Here is a 21,379-nt window from a genome sequence, read left to right as displayed (position 1 = left end):
CTCGCTGGTTAGTGACGTTGTTGGCATTGTCTTGCTGGTTCGTGATGTTGTTGGTGATGTCTCGCTGGTTAGTGATGTTACCAGTGTTGTTTCACTGGTGAGTTACGTTGTTGCGGTTGTCTCATTAGTTAGTGATGTTGATGGTGTTGTCTCACTCGTTAATGATGTTGTTGGTGTTCTCTCGCTGGTTAGTGATGTTGTTGATATTGCCTCGCTGGTTAGTGATGTTCATGGTGTTGTCTCGCTGGTTCGTGATGTTGTCTCGCTGGTTAGTGATGTTCTTGGTGTGTCGCTGGTTAGTGATGTTGTTGATGTTGTCTTGCTGGTTAGTGATGTTGATGGTGTTGTCTCGCTTGTCCGTGATGTTGTTGATGTTGTTTGCTGGTTAGTGATGTTGTTGGTGTGTCGCTGGTTCGTGATGTTGTTGATGTTGTCTCGCTGGTTAGTGATATTGTTGGTCTTGTCTCGCTGGTTAGTGATGATGTTGGTGTCTCGCTGGTTAGTGATGTTGTTGATATTGCCTCGCTTGTTAGTGATGTTGTTGGTGATGTCTCGCTGGTTAGTGATGTTTTTGGTGTCTCGCTGGTTAGTGATGTTGTTGATGTTGTCTCGCTGGTTAGTGATGTTGTGGGTTTTGTCTCACTGGTTAGTGATGTTGTTGGTTTTTTCTCGCTGGTTAGTGATGATGTTGACGTTGTCTCGCTGGTTCGTGATGTTGTTGGTGTTGTCTCGCTGGTTAGTGATATTGTTGGTGACGTCTCACTGGTTCGTGATGTTGTTGGTGATGTCTCACTGGTTAGTGATGTTGTTGGTGATGTCTCACTGGTTAGTGATGTTGTCGGTGTTGTCTCACTGGTTAGTCATGTTGTTGGTGATGTCTCACTGGTTAGTGATGTTGTTGGTGATGTCTCACTGGTTAGTGATGTTGTTGGTGTTGTCTCGCTGGTTAGTGATATTGTTGGTGACGTCTCACTGGTTCGTGATGTTGTTGGTGATGTCTCACTGGTTAGTGATGTTGTTGGTGATGTCTCACTGGTTAGTGATGTTGTTGGTGTTGTCTCACTGGTTAGTCATGTTGTTGGTGATGTCTCACTGGTTAGTGATGTTGTTGGTGATGTCTCACTGGTTAGTGATGTTGTTGGTGATGTCTCACTGGTTAGTCATGTTGTCGGTGTTGTCTCACTGGTTAGTCATGTTGTTGGTGTTGTCTCACTGGTTAATCATGTTTTTGGTGTTGTCTCACTTGTTAGTGATGTTGTTGGTGTTGTCTCGCTTGTTCGTGAAGTTGTTGGTGTTGTCTCGCTGGTTAGTGATGTTGTTGTTGTCTCAACGTAAAGGAGAACATGCCCCTGTCTACATCAATGGGGACGAAGTAGAAAGGGTCGCAAGCTTCACGTTTCTAGGCTTTCAGATCACCAACAACCTGCCCTGGTCCCCCCCATGCCGACACTATAGTTAAGAAAGCCCACCAATGCCTCTACTTTCTCAGAAGACTAAGGAAATTTGGCATGTCTGCTACGACCCTCACCAACTTTTACATATGCACCATAGAAAGCATTCTTTCTGGTTGTATCACAGCTTGGCATGGCTCCTGCTCTGCCCAAGACCGCAAGAAACTACAAAGGGTCGTGAATGTAGCCCAGTCCATCACGCAAACTAGCCTCCCATCCATTGACGCTGTCTACACTTCCCGCTGCCTCGGGAAAGCAGCCAGCATAATTAAAGACCCCACGCACCCCGGACATTCCCTCTTCCACCTTCTTCCATCGGGAAAAAGATACAAAAGTCTGAGGTGACGTACCAACCGACTCAAGAACAGCTTCTTCCCTGCTGCCATCAGGTTTTTGAATGGACCTACCTCGCACTCAGTTGATCTTTCTCTACACCTTAGCTATGACTGTAACACGACATTCTGCAGTCTCTCCTTTCCTTCTCTATGAACGGTATGCTTTGTACAGCGCGCAAGAAACAATACTTTTCACTGTATGCTAATACACGTGACAATAATAAATCAAATGAGCACATCTTTTGACACTCAGGGGCAATTTAGCATGGCCAATCCACCTACCCCGCAATTCTTTGGACACTAAGGGGCAATTTAGCATGGCCAATCCACCTAACCTGCACATCTTTGGACATTAAGGGGCAATTTAGCATGGCCAATCCACCTAACCCGCACATCTTTGGACACTAAGGGGCAATTTAGCATGACCAATCCACCTAACCTGCAAATCTTTGGACACTAAGGGGCAAATTTAGCATGGCCAATCCACCTAACCTGCAAATCTTTGGACACTAAGGGGCAAATTTGGCATGACCAATCCACCTAACCTGCAAATCTTTGGACACTAAGGGGCAATTTAGCATGGCCAATCCACCTAACCCACACATCTTTGGAATGTGGGAGGAAACCCATGTAGACACGGGGAGAATGTGCAGACTCCGCACAGACAGTGACCCAAGCCGGGAATCGAACCCGGATCCCTGACGCTGTGAGGCAGCAGCGCTAACCCACTGCGCCACCGCGCCGCTCTTGCTTCTTCTGGAGAAATTCCTTCCTGTTTTATGTTGAATGTGAATATTCTGGTTCCAGCTCACAGAACGGCACCTCCCAGTGATCTGCAATAGAGCAGCAATGCTGTCAGGCTGGCTGTCTTTGCTGTATTTGTATCAGGCACTCACTCCCTGGATCACTTGCTGAGTGAGTAGCTGTGACTCATTATCTCTGCTGGTCTCATCTGTAATTGGACAGCGTTCCGGCGCTGTTACATCCACTCGGTGATCTTTATCCCTCGATCTTCTATCTCGTGGGTTTGCTGAAATCAGCGATAGCTCTTCACCACTGCTCGACCCCAGGAGGGCAGAACCATCTGCTTCCGTGACGCAGAACACACAGGTAACATCTTTCCCTTTGTGACTCCCTCTGATCTGGGTTGTTCCTGGCTGTCGAATCTCACTTCCCCTGTCCGCCCTTAGCAAGACGGTGCTCAGTTTCAAAGCATCGTCCCTCGAACAGCACGGAGGCACAGTACTTAGCACTGCTGCCTCACAGCGCCAGGGATCTGGGTTCGATTCCTGGCTTGGGTCACTGTCTGTGCAGAGTCTGCACGTTCTCCCCGTGTCTGAGTGGGTTTCCTCCGGGTGCTCCGGTTTCCTCCCACATTCCAATGATGTGCGGGTTAGGGGGATTGGCCATGCTAAATTGCCCCTTAGTGTCAGGGGGATTAGCAGGGTAAATATGTGGGGTTATGGGGATAGAGTCTGGTACTGGTTAGCACTGCTGCTTCACAGTGTGGAGATGCCGGCGTTGGACTGGGGTAAACACAGTAAGAAGTTTAACAACACCAGGTTAAAGTCCAACAGGTTTATTTGGTAGCAAAAGCCACACAAGCTTTCGAGGCTCTGAGCCCCTTCTTCAGGTGAGTGGGAATTCTGTTCACAAACAGAACTTATAAGACACAGACTCAATTTACATGAATAATGGTTGGAATGCGAATACTTACAACTAATCCAGTCTTTAAGAAACAAAACAATGGGAGTGGAGAGAGCATCAAGACAGGCTAAAAAGATGTGTATTGTCTCCAGACAAGACAGCCAGTGAAACTCTGCAGGTCCACGCAACTGTGGGAGTTACAAATAGTGTGACATAAATTCTGATTCTAGGATCGCATGATAAAGACTCAGGAGGAAAAAAGCAGAAATATTTATGTGAAATAGTGTGACATAAACCCAATATCCCGGTTGAGGCCGTCCTTGTGTGTGCGGAACCTGGCTATCAGTTTCTGCTCCGCGACTCTGCGCTGTCGTGTGTCGCGAAGGCCGCCTTGGAGAACGCTTACCCGAATATCAGAGGCCGAATGCCCGTGACCGCTGAAGTGCTCCCCAACAGGAAGAGAACAGTCTTGCCTGGTGATTGTCGAGCGGTGTTCATTCATCCGTTGTCGCAGCGTCTGCATAGTTTCCCCAATGTACCATGCCTCGGGACATCCTTTCTTGCAGCGTATCAGGTAGACAACGTTGGCCGAGTTGCAAGAGTATGTACCGTGTACCTGGTGGATGGTGTTCTCACGTGAGATGATGGCATCTGTGTCGATGATCCGGCACGTCTTGCAGAGGTTGCTGTGGCAGGGTTGTGTGGTGTCTTGGTCACTGTTCTCCTGAAGGCTGGGTAGTTTGCTGCGGACAATGGTCTGTTTGAGGTTGTGCGGTTGTTTGAAGGCAAGAAGTGGGGGTGTGGGGATGGCCTTGGCGAGATGTTCGTCTTCATCAATGACATGTTGAAGGCTCCGGAGGAGATGCCGTAGCTTCTCCGCTCCGGGGAAGTACTGGACAACGAAGGGTACTCTGTCCACTGTGTCCCGTGTTTGTCTTCTGAGGAGGTCGGTGCGGTTTTTCGCTGTGGCGCGTTGGAACTGTTGATCAATGAGTCTAGCGCCATATCCTGTTCTTATGAGGGCATCTTTCAGCGTCTGGAGGTGTCTGTTGCGATCTTCCTCATCCGAGCAGATCCTGTGTATACGGAGGGCTTGTCCGTAGGGGATGGCTTCTTTAACGTGTTTAGGGTGGAAGCTGGAGAAGTGGAGCATCGTGAGGTTATCCGTGGGCTTGCGGTACAGTGAGGTGCTGAGGTGACCGTCCTTCACAGTGCCAGAGATCTGGGTTCGATTCCCGGCTCGGGTCACTGTCTGTGTGGAGTTTGCACATTCTCCTCGTGTCTGCGTGTGTTTCCTCCGGGTGCTCCGGTTTCCTCCCACAGTCCAAAGATGTGCGGGTTAGGTTGATTGGCCAGGTTAAAAATTGCCCCTTAGAGTCCTGAGATGCGTAGGTTAGAGGGATTAGCGGGTAAATATGTGGGGGTAGGGCCTGGGTGGGATTGTGGTCGGTGCAGACTCGATGGGCCGAATGGCCTCCTTCTGCACTGTAGGGTTTCTATGACTCTATGATTCTATGAGATCTGGGTTTGATTCCCAGCTTGGGTCACTGTGCAGAGTCTGCACGTTCTCCCCGTGTCTGCGTGGGTTTCCTCCGAGTGCTCCGGTTTCCTCCCACAGTCCGAAAGACGTGCTGGTTAGGGTGCATTGGCCGTGATAAATTCTCTCTCCGTGTACCCGAACAGGCGTCGGAGTGTGGCGACTGGGGGATTTTCACAGTAACTTCATTGCAGTGTTGATGTAAACCTACTTGTGACACTAATGAATAAACTTTCAGCTTCAGGTTTCTGATTGTGGCTTATTTCTCCCCCTCTTCCGGGTCGGAATGTCTGAGTGAATCTCTTCTCTCTGGGAACTGTCACATCCAGACATTTCAGACAGCTGTTTGTTTCCTCTGCCTCTGATAACTCATTCATCTCCTTCTTTCCTTGTTCTGTACAACTTTTGAGTCTTTCGCAAACTCTGCAGTTTGATCCACATCGAGGGGCATAGAGTCACACAGCACAAAACAGGTCCTTCGGCCCATCGAGTCTGTACTGACAATAACTACCACTAAAGGCGCGTCAATCCCATTTCCCTGCACTTATCCCATAAACTGATGAGAGGCAGAGACAGGGTGGATAGTCAGGGGCCTTTTCCCCAGGGTGGAAGTGTCAATTACAAGGGGGCACAGGTACAAGATGAGAGGGGGAAAGTTTATGGGAGTTGTGCTGGGGCGGCACAGTGGTTAGCACTACTGCCTCACAGCACCAGGGCCCGGGTTCAATTCGGGCCTCGGGTCACTGTCCGTGCAGAGTCTGCACGTTCTCCCCGTGTCTGCGTGGGTTTCCTCCGGGTGCTCCGGTTTCATAGAACATAGAACAGTACAGCACAGAACAGGCCCTTCGGCCCACGATGTTGTGCCGACCTTCATCTGAAACCAAGATCAAGCTATCCCACTCCCTACCATCCTGGTGTGCTCCATGTGCCTATCCAACAACCGCTTAAATGTTCCTAAAGTTTCCTCCCACAGTCTGAAAGACGTGCTGGTTAGGTTGATTGGCCGTGCTAAATTGCACCTTAGTGTCAGGGGGATCAGCAGGGTAAATACGTGGGATTACGGGGATAGGGCCTGGGTGCAGACTTGATGGGTCGAATGGCCACCTTCTGCACTGTAGGTTATAGATCATAGATACCCTACAGTGCAGAAAGAGGCCATTTGGCCCATCAAGTCTGCACCGACCATAATCTCACCCAGGCCCTACCCCCATATCCCTACATATTTTACCCGCTAATCCCTCTAACCTACGCATCTCAGGACACTAAGGGGCAATTTTTAGCATGGCCAATCAACCTAACCCGCACATCTTTGGACTGTGGGAGGAAACCGGAGCACCCGGAGGAAACCCACGCAGACACGGGGAGAATGTGCAAACTCCACACAGACAGTGACCCGAGCCGGGAATCGAACCCAGGTCCCTGGAGCTGTGAAGCAGCAGTGCTAACCACTGTGCTACCGTGCCGCCCACAGGTATTCTAAAAAAAAGTGTGCGGGTGAAGTTTTTCATGCAGAGAGTGGTGGGTGGAACGCGCTGCCAGAGGAGGTGGTGGAAGCAGGCACATTAGCAACATTTAAGAGGCATCTGGATGGGTCCATGAATAGGGAGGGAATAGAAGGATACGGACCGAGTAAGGGCAGGTTTTTTCTTAGTTTAGTTAGGGCATCATGATCAGCACGGGCCGAAGGGCCTGTTCGTGTGCTGTAGTTTTCTTTGTTCTATATCCTGGAATGTTATGATATTTCAAGAGCTTGTCCAAATATTTTTTAAAGGTTGTAAGGTTTCCAGCCTCCACTCACTTCCCAGGCAGCGCATTCCAGATTCCCAACACCCTCTGGGTGAAAAATGTTTCCGCAAATCCCCTCTGAATCTCCGGCCCTTCACCCTAAAGCTCTGCCCCCTCGTGATTGACCCCTCAACCAAGGCGGAACAGCTGCTCCCTCCTCACCCTCTCCATACCCTTCGTAATCTTATACACCTCAATCATGTTCCCCCCTCAGCTTTCTCTCTGTGAACTTATGATCACCCACCGCTCCTACATCAACCCTGCTGCCTTTTTCTTGACTTAATTGAAGGCTAGTCATTCAGGTAGTTTGGTTTGATTCGATTTATTATTGTCACCTGTATTAGTATACAGTGAAAAGCATTGTTTCTTGCACTCATAAGACATAGGAGCAGAATTAGGCCACTCGGCCCATCGAATCTGCTCCGCCATTCAGTCATGGCTGATATTTTTCTCATCCCATTCTCCTGCCTTTTCCCCATAACCCCTGATCCCCTTATTAATCAAGAACCTATCTATCTCTGACTTAAAGACACTCAATGACCTGGCCTCCACAGCCTTCTGCGGCAAAGAGTTCCACAGATGCACCACTCTCTGGCTGAAGAAATTCCTCCTCATCTCTGTTTTAAAGGATCGTCCCTTTAGCCTGAGGTTGTGCCCTCTGGTTCTAGTTTTTCCTACTAGTGGAAACATCCTCTCCACACTCCACTCGCACGTTACAGTTAGTGTCTTCAGCTGTCTCTATGTTGGCATTAAGTGCTTTGACAATGTCTACAGCCTGTGATATTGCCAACGTCTCCTTTCCGATCAGATATTTCAGGCCATGCAGAGCCGCAGATGAGCTGAGACACCAGCCTTTCATTTGGTGTCCTCAAATTTACATTTTCTGCCTGAATTTTTCAATCCTCTATTAATTCGTGGGGCATGGGCGTCACTGGCTAGGCCAGCATTTGTTGCCCAACCCTAGTTGCCCCTTGAACTGAGTGTCTCGCTCGGCCATTTCAGAGGGCAGTTGAGAGTCAACCACATTGCTGTGGCTCTGGAGTCACATGGGCGGCACGGTGGCACAGTGGGTTAGCACTGCTGCCTCACAGCGCCAGGGACCCGGGTTCGACTCCCATCTTGGGTCACTGTCTGTGCGGAGTCTGCACGTTCTCCCCGTGTCTGTCTGGGTTTCCTCCGGGTGCTCCGGTTCCCTCCCACAGTCTGAAAGACGTGCTGGTCAGGGTACATTGGCCGTGCTAAACTCGCCCTCAGTGTACCCGAACAGGCGCCAGAGTGTGGCGACTAGGGGATTTTCACAGTAACTTCATTGCAGTGTTAATGTAAGCCTATTTGTGACACTAATAAATAAACTTTAAACATGTAGGCCAGACCAAGTAAGGACGACAGATTTCCTTCCCTAAAGGACATCAGTGAACCAGTAGATTCTTAATTCTAGATTTCTTTCTTGATTGAATTCAATTTCCACCATTTGCCGTGGCGGGATTCAAACCCAGGTCTCCAGAACATTAGCTGAGTTTCTGGGTTAATTAATCTAGCGATGATACCACTCGGCCATCACCTCCTCTGACACTGAGGCATGATACTGGCCAGAACACTGGGGACAATTCCCCAGTTCCTCTGGGATCCGCTGGCAGAGTGTGAGAGGGCCTTGGCTGAAACCCCTCACTGAGAGGCAGCACTGCCTCAGCACCGACGGGCCTGGACTCTGAGCTCCAGCCCCTGAGGAGAACCATGTTGGAGAACAGCATCCGGCAAATGTTTTCCGCAGTCTTTTTCCCTGCTTGTGTATTTCTGTCTCTTTCTGAATTTGATTCGAGATGTCACTGAGGGAATGTTGTCTGGTAATCTCTTTTGCTGTGAACTATCCGGGGAGGAGGCTAATTTCATTTGGAAAGGATATGCAGAGGGTATCTCAGCAGTTCTGGGCCACAGGCCATCCTATCTTCATTGGCCTGTGTTTCCCCTGATGATGTGGATAAGATAACCCCTTGCAGGTAATTTAATCTCAATGATGTTGACAGGGACCCGGCGGGATGTTAACCCTATTATCCAGCTGCTGTTGGTCCTTTCAGAGAGCCTGAAATGATTGACTTTTCCTCTGCTTCCCAATGCATGAGATTCCCGGCTATCTTGCTCCCGGACATTACTGTAGGAGAGTGCAGAGGAGGAAGGGAATGTGAGAGAGAGAGGGGGAAATCCAACATCTGGCAGGTGGTGAGAGAGATGGTATTGGTCGGAAGGAGGTGGTGAGATCTCGACAGTCAGTAAGAGACAGGGACAGAGAGAATGGCAATGGGACACCTCTCTCCGCTCTCTTACTCTGCCTCTCTCATTTTCTCTCTCTTTATCTTGCACTAGCTCTTGCTCTATCGCTCTCTCTCATGCTTCCCATCTAACATTGGCTTCTGATCTCTCTCCCTCTCTCGTACGCTGTCAATTTCTCTCCCTCTCTCTCTCTCTCTCCCTCCCTCCAGCTTTCACTTTTGTCCTTCCCACTCTCCCGATCTTACATTGACTTGCTCTCTACCCATCTCTCTTGCACTGCATCCTTCTCTCTTTCTCTTTCTCTCTTCCCTTCCCTCTCTTTCATTCTCTCTCTCTCTCTGCCTCACTCTCCTCTCTCTCTCCCCACTCTCTCTAACACCGAGCCTCTCTCTCTCTCTCCCTTCCCTTTCTCTGACACTCCTCTCCCTCTCTCTCTCTCTCACTCTGCCTCATTCTCTCTCCCTTCCCTCTCTCTCACACTCTTTCTCTTATGCTCTCTCTCACTCTGCCTCGCTCTTTCCCTCTCTCTAACACTAACCCTCTCTCTCTCCCCCCTCCCTCTCACACACACACTGACCCTCTCTCCCTCTCTTTATTTTATTTAACATTTATTTGGCCAGATAAATCAATGAGAATCAATTCACATTTACAATAATGACTTATTCATAGAAACCCTACAGTGCAGAAAGAGGCCATTTGGCCCATCGAGTCTGCACCGACCACAATCCCACCCAGGCCCTACCCCCATATCCCAACATATTTACCCACTAATCCCTCTAACCTATGCATCTCAAGACACTAAGGTGCAATTTTAGCATGGCCAATCAACCTAACGCGCACATCTTTAGACTGTGGGAGGAAACCGGAGAACCCGGAGGAAACCCACGCAGACACGAGGAGAATGTGCAAACTCCACACAGACAGTGACCCAAGCCGGGAATCGAACCCAGGTCCCTGGAGCTGTGAAGCAGCAGAGCTAACCACTGTGCTACCGTGCCGCCCTACTGTGCTCTCTTTCTCTCCCTCTCTCTCTCAGTGTCTTTCTCTCTCGCTCTTTCTCTCTTTCTTTCTCCCCCCTATTGCTCCGTCTCTCTCTCTGTCTCTCTCTCTCTCTCTTCCACTGCCTTTCTCATTCTCTCTTTTTCTCACCCTCCTATCCCTCCCCCTCTCTGTCCTCTGCTTTTCTCTGCTTCTTAACCTATCTGCGTATCTGCCTGAACATTAAGTATAGCGGGAGTACAGCGAAGGTTTACCAGGCCGATTCCTGGGATGGCAGGTCTGTCATATGAGGAGAGACTAAGTCAGTTAGGATTATATTCACTGGAGTTTAGAAGACTGAGAGGGGATCTCATAGAAACTTATAAAATTCTAACAGGATTAGACAGGGTAGATTCAGAAAGAATGTTCCCGATGGTGGGGGTGTCCAGGACTAAAGGCGGGATTTTACGTCTTCGCTCGAGCGAGACTGGAAATTCCCACCTGAGGTCAAAGGACATTTCCATTGTCTGACCCTCTCCTCTGGTGGGGGGAGTCCAGCATTGGGGTACATAGTTTGAGGATAAGGGGTAAACCTCTTAGAACTGAGGTGAGGAGAAATTTCTTCACCCAGAGGGTGGTGAATGTGTGGAATTCACTCCCACAGAAAGTAGCTGAGGCCAAAATGTTGTGTGATTTCAAGAAGAAATTAGATATAGCTCTTGGGACTAAAGGGATATGAAGTAAAAAAAAGTAAAGTTAAAGTTTATTTATTAGTGTCACAAGTAAGGCTTGCATTAACACTGCAATGAAGTTACTGTGAAAATCCCCAAGTCGCCACACTCTGGCGCCTGTTCGGGTAACACTGAGGGAGAATTTAGCACGGCCAATTCACCTAACCAGCACGTCTTTCGGACATGGTCTGTGGGAGGAAGGTGGGATCAGGATATTGAATTTGATGATCAGCCATGATCAAAATGAATGGGGGAGCAGGCTCGAAGGGTCAAACGGCCTCCTCCTGCTTTTAATTTCTATGTTTAACAGATCTGGGTTTAGTCAAAGTGCCTCAGTGTTGTTGGACTATGGAGGGGATGGGGAACCAGCTGAGGGGCTCTCGATTAGACCTTCTGGAAGAAGCTGATGCCCTTCCAAGTAAGCGACCAGCAGCAACTGACTCACCGGAGCTGCTTCGAGGAAATATAGGGGGTGTCCCCACCAGGCCCAGAATGTGAACATCTCTTTATAGAATCATAGTATCCCTACAGTGCAGAAACAGGCCACTCAGCCCATCAGGTCTGCACTGACTCTCCCTCAGAGCATCTTACCCAGGCCCTATTCCTGCAAAGGGGAGGTGATGGCCTAGTGATACTGTCGCTCGACTATTAATCCAGAAACTCAGCTAACGTTCTGGGGACCCGGGTTCGAATCCCGCCACGACAGCTGGTGGAAGTTGAATTCAATTTAAAAAGTCTAGAATTAAGAATCTACTGATGACCATGAAACCATTGTCAATTGTCGGAAAAACGCACCTGGTTCACTAATGTCCTTTAGAGAATGAAATCTGCCGTCCTCACCTGGTCTGGCCTACATGTGACTCCAGAGCCACAGAAATGTGGTTGACTCTCAACTGCCCTCTGAACAAGAGCAACTAGGGATGGGTAATAAATGCTGGCACAGCCAGCGACGCCCATGTCCCATGAATGAATAAAAAATAACCCACGCATTTACCCTGCTCATTCACCTAACCTGCACATCTTTGGACACTAAGGGGCAATTTAGCAAAGCCAATTCACCTAACCTACACATCTTTGGACACTCAGGGACAATTTAGCATGGCCAATCCACATAATCTACACATCTTTAGAAGAAGTGGGGAGAAAAATAAATCATTTTGGGAGTGTTTCCCCCTTCTGGGAAAAGTTTCCTTCATTGATGCATTCTGTTCTTCTTCCAATAACCAAGTGGATTTACAGAGAGAGAGAGAGAGAGAGAGATGTTCTTTCCAAAATGGCGGTGGTCCATCAACAATCAAGGCCCAGAGCCTCTTGGGAACTTGGAGGGGCAGGGTGGACTCATCCGCTATACCAGAATCCTCGGGTGGCGAAGTGACTGAGGTGCGTTTGATTATAATTGCTATGTTCCCCTTGTCTGTCCTTGCAGGGCTGGTAAAGCTGGGCATTCACTGCATTACGGGACAGAAGGTTGCGATAAAGATTGTGAACCGGGAGAAGCTGACCGAGTCCGTCCTCATGAAGGTGAGAATCCCGCCGACGGCTCATCTCAAAAAGAATTACCACTGAGCCGTGTTTCACTTGTGAGGGGAGAATGTTTTTCTTTTAAATTACGCAGTGAGTGATCAGGACCTGGAATGAGAGAGCGTGGATCCAATCCTGGCTTTCCAAGAGAGAAAAAATACTTAGAATCATAGAATCCCCACAGTGCAGAAGGAGGCCATTCAGCCCATCCAGCCTGCACCGACCGCAATCGCACCCAGACCCTATCCCCGTAACCCCCATGTATTTGCCCTGCAATCCCTCTGACACTAAGGGGCAACTGAGCATGGCCAATCTACCTGACCTGCACATCTTGAGACATTAAGGGGCAATGTAGCATGGCCAATCCACCTAACCTGCACATCTTTGGAGTGTGGTAGGAAACCGGAGCACCCGGAGGAAACCCACGCAGACACGGGGAGAACGTGCAGACTCCACACAGACAGTGACCCAGGGCTGGAATTGAACCCGGGTCCCTGGCGCTGTGAGGCAGCAGTGCTAACCACTGTGCCACCCTGGGCTCATTCATACACTTTGTTTGGGGCTCCAAGCTGCCAGTACCTGATATGTTGCAACAGGAGGAGGCCATTCAGCCCATTGCATCTGTGCCAGCAATATAAAAAAAATGAATCCCCCTCTCTCTAAAACCCTGACGCTGCTCTGAGTATTCATTGTATTTCAGTCTTCTCTGCTTCAATCAGTCCCTGCGGCAAAATATTCCGCGCTCCACCAACCCTCTCAGCAGAGACATTTTCCTTAACTCCTCTCCTTAGCCCTAATCGTAAATCAATAGCCCCACCCCCCACTACTGCCTCCCCAGAGGAAAAAGCTTATTCACCCATTATAGTTTCAAAACCCTCTCTTAAATCTCGCAGGCATCCCCCACTCCTGCTGAAACAGGAGACAAAACTGCAACAGGAAAAGACTCAGAAGAAATGAGTCTGAGGGTGGTTAATAGCACAGAAAGAGGTCATTCGATCCATCGGATCTGTTAGAAACATAGAAAAACTACAGCACAAAACAGGCCCTTCGGCCCCACAAGTTGTGCCGAACATATCCCTACCTTTTAGGCCTACCTATAACCCTCCATCCTATTAAGTCCCATGCACTCATCCAGGAGTCTCTTAAAAGACCCTATTGAGTTTGCCTCCACCACCACTGACGGCAGCCGATTCCACTCGCCCACCACCCTCTGTGTGAAAAACTTCCCCCTAACATTTCCCCTGTACCTACCCCCAGCACCTTAAACCTGTGTCCTCTCGTAGCAGCCATTTCCACCCTGGGAAAAAGCCTCTGAGAGTCCACCCGATCTATGCCTCTCAACATCTTATATACCTCTATTAGGTCTCCTCTCATCCTACGTCTCTCCAAGGAGAAAAGACCGAGCTCCCTCAGCCTATCCTCATAAGGCATGCCACTCAATCCAGGCAACATCCTTGTAAATCTCCTCTGCACCCTTTCAATCTTTTCCACATCCTTCCTGTAATGAGGCGACCAGAACTGAGCACAGTGCTCCAAGTGGGGTCTGACGAGGGTCTTATATAGCTGCATCATTATCCCCGGACTCCTAAACTCAATCCCTCGATTGATAAAGGCCAGCACACCATACGTCTTCTTAACCACCTGCGGGGCCGATTTTAGAGTCCTATGGACCCGGACCCCAAGGTCCTTCTGATCCTCTACATTCTGGGGGACCATTCTGGGGGAGTGTTGGGGGCGGGGAGTGGAGGGGATGCTTGCGGGCCCCGGGCCCACTAATGAAATTTAAATTATATTTAAATGACCATTTAAATGGTCTTGGCACCTCCCTGCCAATTTCCAGTGCAGAGCTGAACTCTGGCACTGGGAGACGCTATCGGGGCGGGAATTCATGCGTAAATCATGTGAGAATCGGCTGACACGAGAATTCCCCGGCCCGGGATGGGATAATCGCGGCCAGGGTCTGGAACCCAGAGCGTTAACACTTCACGTACCACACTTTGTGAGATGATCCTCGCTCCAACGTCAGGCGGGGTTGTTCGTTGCTGATGACACAGTCCAGTACTATTCGCAACTTTTCAGATACCGCACCCATCAGCACCCCGACAACATTCAGGCTTGGGATGGTAAGTGCCAAGCAATGACCATCCCCAACAAGAGTGGATCTAACCATCTCCCTTTGAGGGCATGGCATGGTGACACAGTGGTTAGTACTGCTGCCTCATAGCGCCAGGGACCCGGGTGTAATTCCGGCCTCAGGTGACTGCTTGTGGAGTTTGCGCATTCTCCCCGTGTCTGCGTGGGTTTCCTCCGGGTGCTCCGGTTTCCTCCCACAGTCCAAAGATGTGGATAGGTGGATTGGCCATGCTAAATTGCCCATTGGTGTCCAAAGACGTGCTGGTTGGGTGGATTGGCCTGCTGAATTGCCTCTTAGTGTCCAAACATGTATAGTTCAGATGGATTGGCCGTGCTAAATTGCCCCTTAGTGTCCAAAGATGTACAGGTTAGGTGGATTGGCCATGCTAAATTGCCCCTTAGTGTCCAAAGATGTACAGGTTAGGTGGATTGGCCGTGCTAAATTGCCCCTTAGTGTCCAAAGATGTACAGGTTAGGTGGATTGGCCGTGCTAAATTGCCCCTTAGTGTCCAAAGATGTACAGGTTAGGTGGATTAGCCATGCTAAATTGCCCCTTAGTGTCCAATGATGTACAGGTTAGGTGGATTGGCCATGCTAAATTGTCCCTTAGTGTCCAAAGATGTGCAGGTTAGGTGGATTGGCCATGCTAAATTGCCCCTTAGTGTCCAAAGATGTACAGGTTAGGTGGATTGGCCATGCTAAATTGACCCTTAGTGTCCAAAGATGTACAGATTAGGTGGATTGGCCATGCTAAATTGCCCCTTAGTGTCCAAAGATGTACAGGTTAGGTGGATTGGCCATGCTAAATTGCCCCTTAGTGTCCAAAGATGTGTAGGTTAGGTTGATTGGCCATGCTAAATTGCTCCTTAGTGTCCAAAGATGTACAGGTTAGGTGGATTGGCCATGCTAAATTGCCCCTTAGTGTCCAAAGATGTACAGGTTAGGTGGATTGGCCATGCTAAATTGCCCCTTAGTGTCCAAAGATGTGTAGGTTAGGTTGATTGGCCATGCTAAATTGCTCCTTAGCGTAAGAGGGATTAGTGGGGTAAAATACTGTGTTAGGGCCTGGGCGGGATTGTGGGCGGTGCAGGCTCGATGGGCCAAATGGCCTCCTTCTGCACTGTAGGGATTCTATGATCCTACACCACAGGGGCTGCCGTGACTCAAGAAGGCAGCTCACCACCACCTTCTCAAGGGGCAATTGGGGATGGGCAATAAATGCTGGGTCCAGCCGGCGACGCCCACACCCATGAAAGAAGAAAAAATACCATTTACATCCCGGGGGTCACCCTTGACCAGAAACTGATCTGGACTTGTTAGATAAATACTGTGGCTACAAGAGCAGATCAGGAGGCTGAGAATTCTGAGGCGATTAACTCACCTCCTGACTCCCCAAAGTCTGTCCACCATCTACAAGACAAAACTCAGGAGTGTGATGAAGTACTCTCCACCAACACGTTCTCAAGGGCAGTTAGGTATGGACAATAAACTCTGGGGCCTACACGTTCCGGATTCCCCAGCCTGGGGAAACAGTGTCCCAGTGTGTACCCGAGCAAGCCCCTTCAGAACCTTGTATGTCTCAATGAGATGGTCTCTCATCCAGAGACTATGGGCAGGATTTTATGGCCTCGCTTGTCCCGAAACATAAAATCCCACCCGAGATCGACGGACCTTCCCATGCTCCGCCCCTCGCCCGCTCCAATTCCCGTGGTGGGCGGGTCAGTAAAATTCCTGTCTATGAACCCAATTTACTCAGCCCTTGTCCCAGAGACCAATCTCATGAACATTGCCTCCAGGGCAGGTATATTCCTCTTTAGATACGGAGACCAGATCTGCGCACAGTACTCCAGGTCAGGGAATTGCTTATTTGGAGAGCTGTCGCAGACCCGATGGGCTGAATGGTCTCCTTCTGCATCACGAAGATTCTGTGCGGCCCTGAGGGAGAAATGGAATTGGGCGACAAATCCGCCTTGCTCTAGTTGAATGGTGCAATGAGCCAGAGGGGCCGAATGGCCTCCTCCTGCTCCTCTGTGTTGTCCAGCACTCAGCCCCATCACTGCCTCCTGCTGCAAGGATTGAGTATGACAGGATTGTCCTTTCTGTTTTACCGTAGGTGGAACGGGAGATTGCCATTTTGAAGTTGATCGAACACCCTCACGTCCTGAAGCTCCACGACGTCTATGAAAATAAGAAATATTTGTAGGTATTATATTTTTCGCTTGTTTTATGGTGTGTGCATTTTTCACTGGTCTCCCCGGAGCGGCAGTGGGTATCTCTGAATCAATCAGACGTAGAGCTGGTTTCGCCCGGATGTTAGAACCCCAGTGTTGTGGCACAGTGGTTAGCGCTGCTGCCTCACAGCGCCAGGGACCCGGGTTCAATTCCCGGCTTGGGTGACTGTCTGTGCGGAGTCTGCATGTTCTTAGCATGGCTCTCCATTGTGCCATCATGATTATTTATGCACGTTCTTCTCTTGTCTGCATGGGCTTCCTCCGGGTGCTCCAGTTTCCTCCCACAATCCAAAGATCATCACTCACCTGATGAAGGAACGGCACTCCAAAAGTTCGTGATATTAAATAAACCTCTTGGACTTTAATGGTGTTGTAAGACTCCTTACTGTGCCCACCCGAGTCCAACGCCGGCATCTCCACACCAATCCAAAGATGTACAGGTTAGGTGGATTGGCCATGCTAAATTGCCCCTTAGTGTCCAAAGGTGTGCAGGTTAGGTGGATTGGCCATGCTAAATTGCTCCTTAATGTCCAAAGGTGTGCAGGTTAGGTGGATTGGCCATGCTAAATTGCCCTTTAGTGTCAGGGGAATTAGTAGGGTAAATACATAGGGTTACGGGGATATAGCCTGGGTGGGATTGTGGTCGGTGCAGATTTGATGGGCCGAATGGCCTCCTTCTGCACTGTAGGGATTCTATGATTGTAGAACAGTGGACAAACTGCAGAGGTTTAACCGAGTATAACAAAAATAAAGCCCTTTCACCAAAACCAGAGCAAACAGAAGGAAGTGTCGTAGCTTTAAGTTTAAAAAAGAAATGCCGATCAGGCAACAGCTGAGGAGATAAAGAAACCAATCGGCCAAATCTCCCAGTGTGCGGGACAGCTTAAAAAAAAGAGAAATCTTGCAGGAAGAAGTCGTTGTTGCAATTTCTCTATTAACGAAGCGACCAATCGCGGGGGAGCCTGCCGAAATCATCAAAGCACGGGAAACTCAGAGAGAGGGAAACAAGAGCCTGAGTGGGGAAAAAATTACTATTCATTCATGGGAATGGGCGTCGCTGGCTGGGCCAGGATTTATTGTCCATCCCTAGTTGCCCCTTGAACTGCGTGTCTCACTCGGCCATTTCAGAGGGCAGTTGAGAGTCAACCACATTGCTGTGGCTCTGGAGTCACATGTAGGCCAAACCGGGTAAGGACGGCAGATTTCCTTCCCTGAAGGACATTAGTGAACCAGATGGGTTTTTCCGACAATGGTTTCATGGTCATCAGTAGATTCTTAATTCCAGATATATTTTATTGAATTCACCATCTGCCGTGGCGGGATTCGAACCCGGGTCCCCAGAACATTATCTGAGCTTCTGGATTAATAGTCTAGCGATAATACCACTAGGCCTCCCCAGGAGATTAAGGTTACTGCCTTAAAGCACCAGCAACACTTAAAGCGGTAACTACAAGGTAGCCCTGGATGGACAATGAGAAGAGCCAGGTGCATTTTGGGTAAGGAAGTGGCTAAAGCAGGTCCAAGAATGGGAGTCTCGGAGGAGATAATTTCTAGTTTGCAGCAAAACTAAATAAGGAAGCGGAAGAAGCAGAAGTTAATAAATATTTTCTTCGTCTTTGGGTCATCTGCTAGTGAAGCTCTCCACAGCCGTCATGTAGATCAATATTTGACAACATTTAGTGAAACATTGAAAGGCTTTGATGGATATTTTAAACTCCCAAGCTGTGGAGAGCACACATCCCCAGGAGAAGATCTAGCTATCCCCCCACTAAAAGTGTTGAGGGCAACAGAAGACCCCAGAGTGAGATAGATGCCCCTGTCCACATCAATGGGGACGAAGTAGAAAGGTTCGAGAGCTTCAAGCTTCTAGGTGTCCAGATCAGCAACAGCCTCTCCTGGTCCGCCCCACCCCGACACTATAGTTAAGAAAGCTCACCAATGCCTCTACTTTCTCAGAAGACTAAGGAAATTCGGCATGTCCGCGACAACTCTCACCAACTTTTACAGATGCACCTCGAAAGCATTCTTTCTGGTTGTATCACAGCTTGGTATGGCTCCTGCTCTGCCCAAGACCGCAAGGAACTACAAAAGGTCATGAATGTAGCCCAGTCCATCACTCAAACCAGCCTCCCATCCGTTGACTCCGTCTACACTTCCTGCTGCCTCGGGAAAAGCAGCCAGCATAATTAAGGACCCCACGCACCCCGGACATTCCTTCTTCCATCTTCTTCTGTCGGGAAAAAGGGACAAATGTCTGAGGTCACGTACCAACCGACTCAAGAACAGCTTCTTCTCTGTTGCCATCAGACTTTTGAATGGACTTGCCTCGCATTAAGTTGATCTTTCTCTGCATCCTAGCTATGACTGTAACACTACATCCTGCACTCTCTCATTACCTTCTCTATGAACGGTATGCTTTGTCTGTATAGCGCGCAAGAAACAATACTTTTCACTTATACCAATACATGTGAAATAATAAATCAAATCAAAAGACAGAAGCCCTAGAGCAAAGGAGGCAATACTCAAGTGAACCACACGATGGTGCCAGCCATGTCCACTCATTGAAATGGAGAAGCCAAAGGAACTTAGTGCGGAAGAAAGAAATAGCTAAGAAGCAGCCGAGAGGCTTAAAAATTGAGCTTTTTTTGAAAGTGAAGCTGTTCTGCTGGAAAATGTTCGCATCAGCGCTGAACAGGAAGATTTGAAGCGCAAGATTCAAGCTGAGTGTATACCTTTAAAATCCCGCGATAAGCTGAAATGTCCAATGAACCAAGCTATTCAAGATTTGAACAAACACCTTTCAGAAACAACACAAAAAAGGTTCAAGGAGGAAATAACACAGAATAGGCATGCCAAGGAGTTGTGACCCTGAGAGATTCCTGAGGTAGCTATGCAAAAATGAGAGGAGCTACAGAGGACATTAAATGTTACTATTTTTAAATTAATTTGTGGGACATGGGCGTCGCTGGCTGGGCCAGCATTTATTGCCCATCCCTAGTTGCCTTTGGAGGGCAGTTGAGAGTCAACCACATTGCTGTGGATCTGGAGTCACATGTAGGCCGGACTGGGTAAGAGCGGCAGATTTTCTTCCCTAAAGGACACTAGTGAACCAGATGGGTTTTTCCGACAATGGTTTCATGGTCATCAGTAGATTCTTAATTCCAGATTTTAAAAATTGAATTCAAATTCCACCATGGTGGGATTCGAACCCGGGTTCCCCAGAACGTTAGCTGAGTTTCTGGATTAATAGTCTGGCAATAATACCACTAGGCCCGTCACCTCTTCCTCTTCCTCTTCACTAGAACTATCAGTAGCAACAAAATGATGCACTGAAGCGCAGGGTGAGTTGGCAAGAGGTCAACAAGAAAATAAATGATTGAAAGAGCAGTTCATTGTCCTTCAAGATCAAATGCAAAAGGAATGCCAAAGAGACTTGAGGTGGGGAAGAAGGGATAGCAAGTAAATATTGTATTGCAAATAGTTCTACTCCATTGGAAGGGAGGGAATTTTCATTTTGAGAAGAAGGGGGGATGTTGTATTGCCTGCATGCCGTTGTAATGTAAGATGCTCAGCAGAGCAAGGGTTAACGTGGGACTGGAGAATAGCACCATCCACGGTACTATGTATCGTGTCACATGGGAATAGCCTGAGAGAACACTCGAGAAGGAACGTGCATGGAGACAACAGCACCAGGCATGCCAGTAACTGGGATCTGTACATTGATAAAGATTAATAATAAAAAGTTCATGTTTAAACATACAAGTTTCAAGCAGATCCATGACATAAAAAGAGCCACTGGTATAGGGACGAAGAGGCAGAGGCCTCTCAGTGTGTTGCTAAGGACACTGGAACATGGGGCCTGAGACAGAGGCTTCTCAGTGCGTTGTTAAGGGCCACTGGTACAGGGGCCTAGAGAAATAGGCCTCTCAATGTGTTGTTAAGGGCACTGGAGCATGGGGCCTGGAGACAGAGGCTTCTCAGTATGTTGCAAAGGACACTGGTACAGGGGCCTGGAGACAGAGGCCTCTCAGCGTGTTGCTAAGGACACTGGTACAGGGGCCTGGAGACAGAGGCCTCTCAGTTTGTTGCTAAGGGCACTGGTACATGGGGCCTGGAAACAGAGGCCTCCCAGTGTGTTGTTAAGGGCACCGGCACCTGGGGCCTGGAGACAGAGGCCTCTCAGCGTGTTGTTAAGGGCACCGGTACCTGGGGCCTGGAGACAGAGGCCTCTCAGCGTGTTGCTAAGAGCACTGGTACATGGGTGTTGGAGACAGAGGCCTCTCAATGCTTTGGCAATGTTGCCATGTGTGTGAGGAGCTGAAACCTTTCACATTCCCAATGAGCAAAATATCTGCTTCTGAGGCAACTCATTTTGCAAAGTGTCCTGCAATGATTTCACTCCCAGTGAACTTTCCTTTTTTTTTTCAGGTACTTAGTGTTAGAACATGTGTCCGGAGGGGAGCTGTTTGATTACCTTGTCAAAAAGGGAAGGCTCACACCGAAAGAAGCCCGCAAATTCTTCCGACAAATTATATCAGCGCTGGATTTCTGTCACAGTCATTCTATATGGTGAGGAAACATTTTTACAGCTATCGAGAATCTCCCTCGGGTCCAGGACCATCTCTCTCTCTCTCCTCAAGGCATTGACTCTAGGATGGGATGCTATTACACAGCGGCACGGTGGTACAGTGGTTAGCACTGCTGCCTCACAGCGTCAGGCACCCGGGTTCGATTCCTGGCTTGGGTCACTGGCTGTGTGGAG

General features: G+C 48.9%; 1 protein-coding gene across 1 annotated transcript in view; it reads left to right on the top strand.

The window, feature by feature from the left end:
- Positions 1-21,379, top strand: part of LOC144509116 (serine/threonine-protein kinase BRSK2-like) — a 191,863-nt gene that overhangs the window by 146,082 nt on the left and 24,402 nt on the right. The window contains exons 2-4 of the mRNA XM_078237486.1: positions 12,159-12,253; positions 16,500-16,585; positions 21,046-21,186. Of these exons, the coding sequence (XP_078093612.1) occupies positions 12,159-12,253; positions 16,500-16,585; positions 21,046-21,186 (322 nt within the window). The remainder of the gene's footprint in view (positions 1-12,158; positions 12,254-16,499; positions 16,586-21,045; positions 21,187-21,379) is intronic.

The sequence above is a fragment of the Mustelus asterias genome, chromosome 21 (assembly GCF_964213995.1).
Source record: "Mustelus asterias chromosome 21, sMusAst1.hap1.1, whole genome shotgun sequence".
In the NCBI taxonomy this organism is placed as follows: Eukaryota; Metazoa; Chordata; class Chondrichthyes; order Carcharhiniformes; family Triakidae; genus Mustelus; species Mustelus asterias.
Note: the sequence above shows the minus strand (reverse complement) of the source record. Positions and strands in the feature narration are given on the sequence as shown.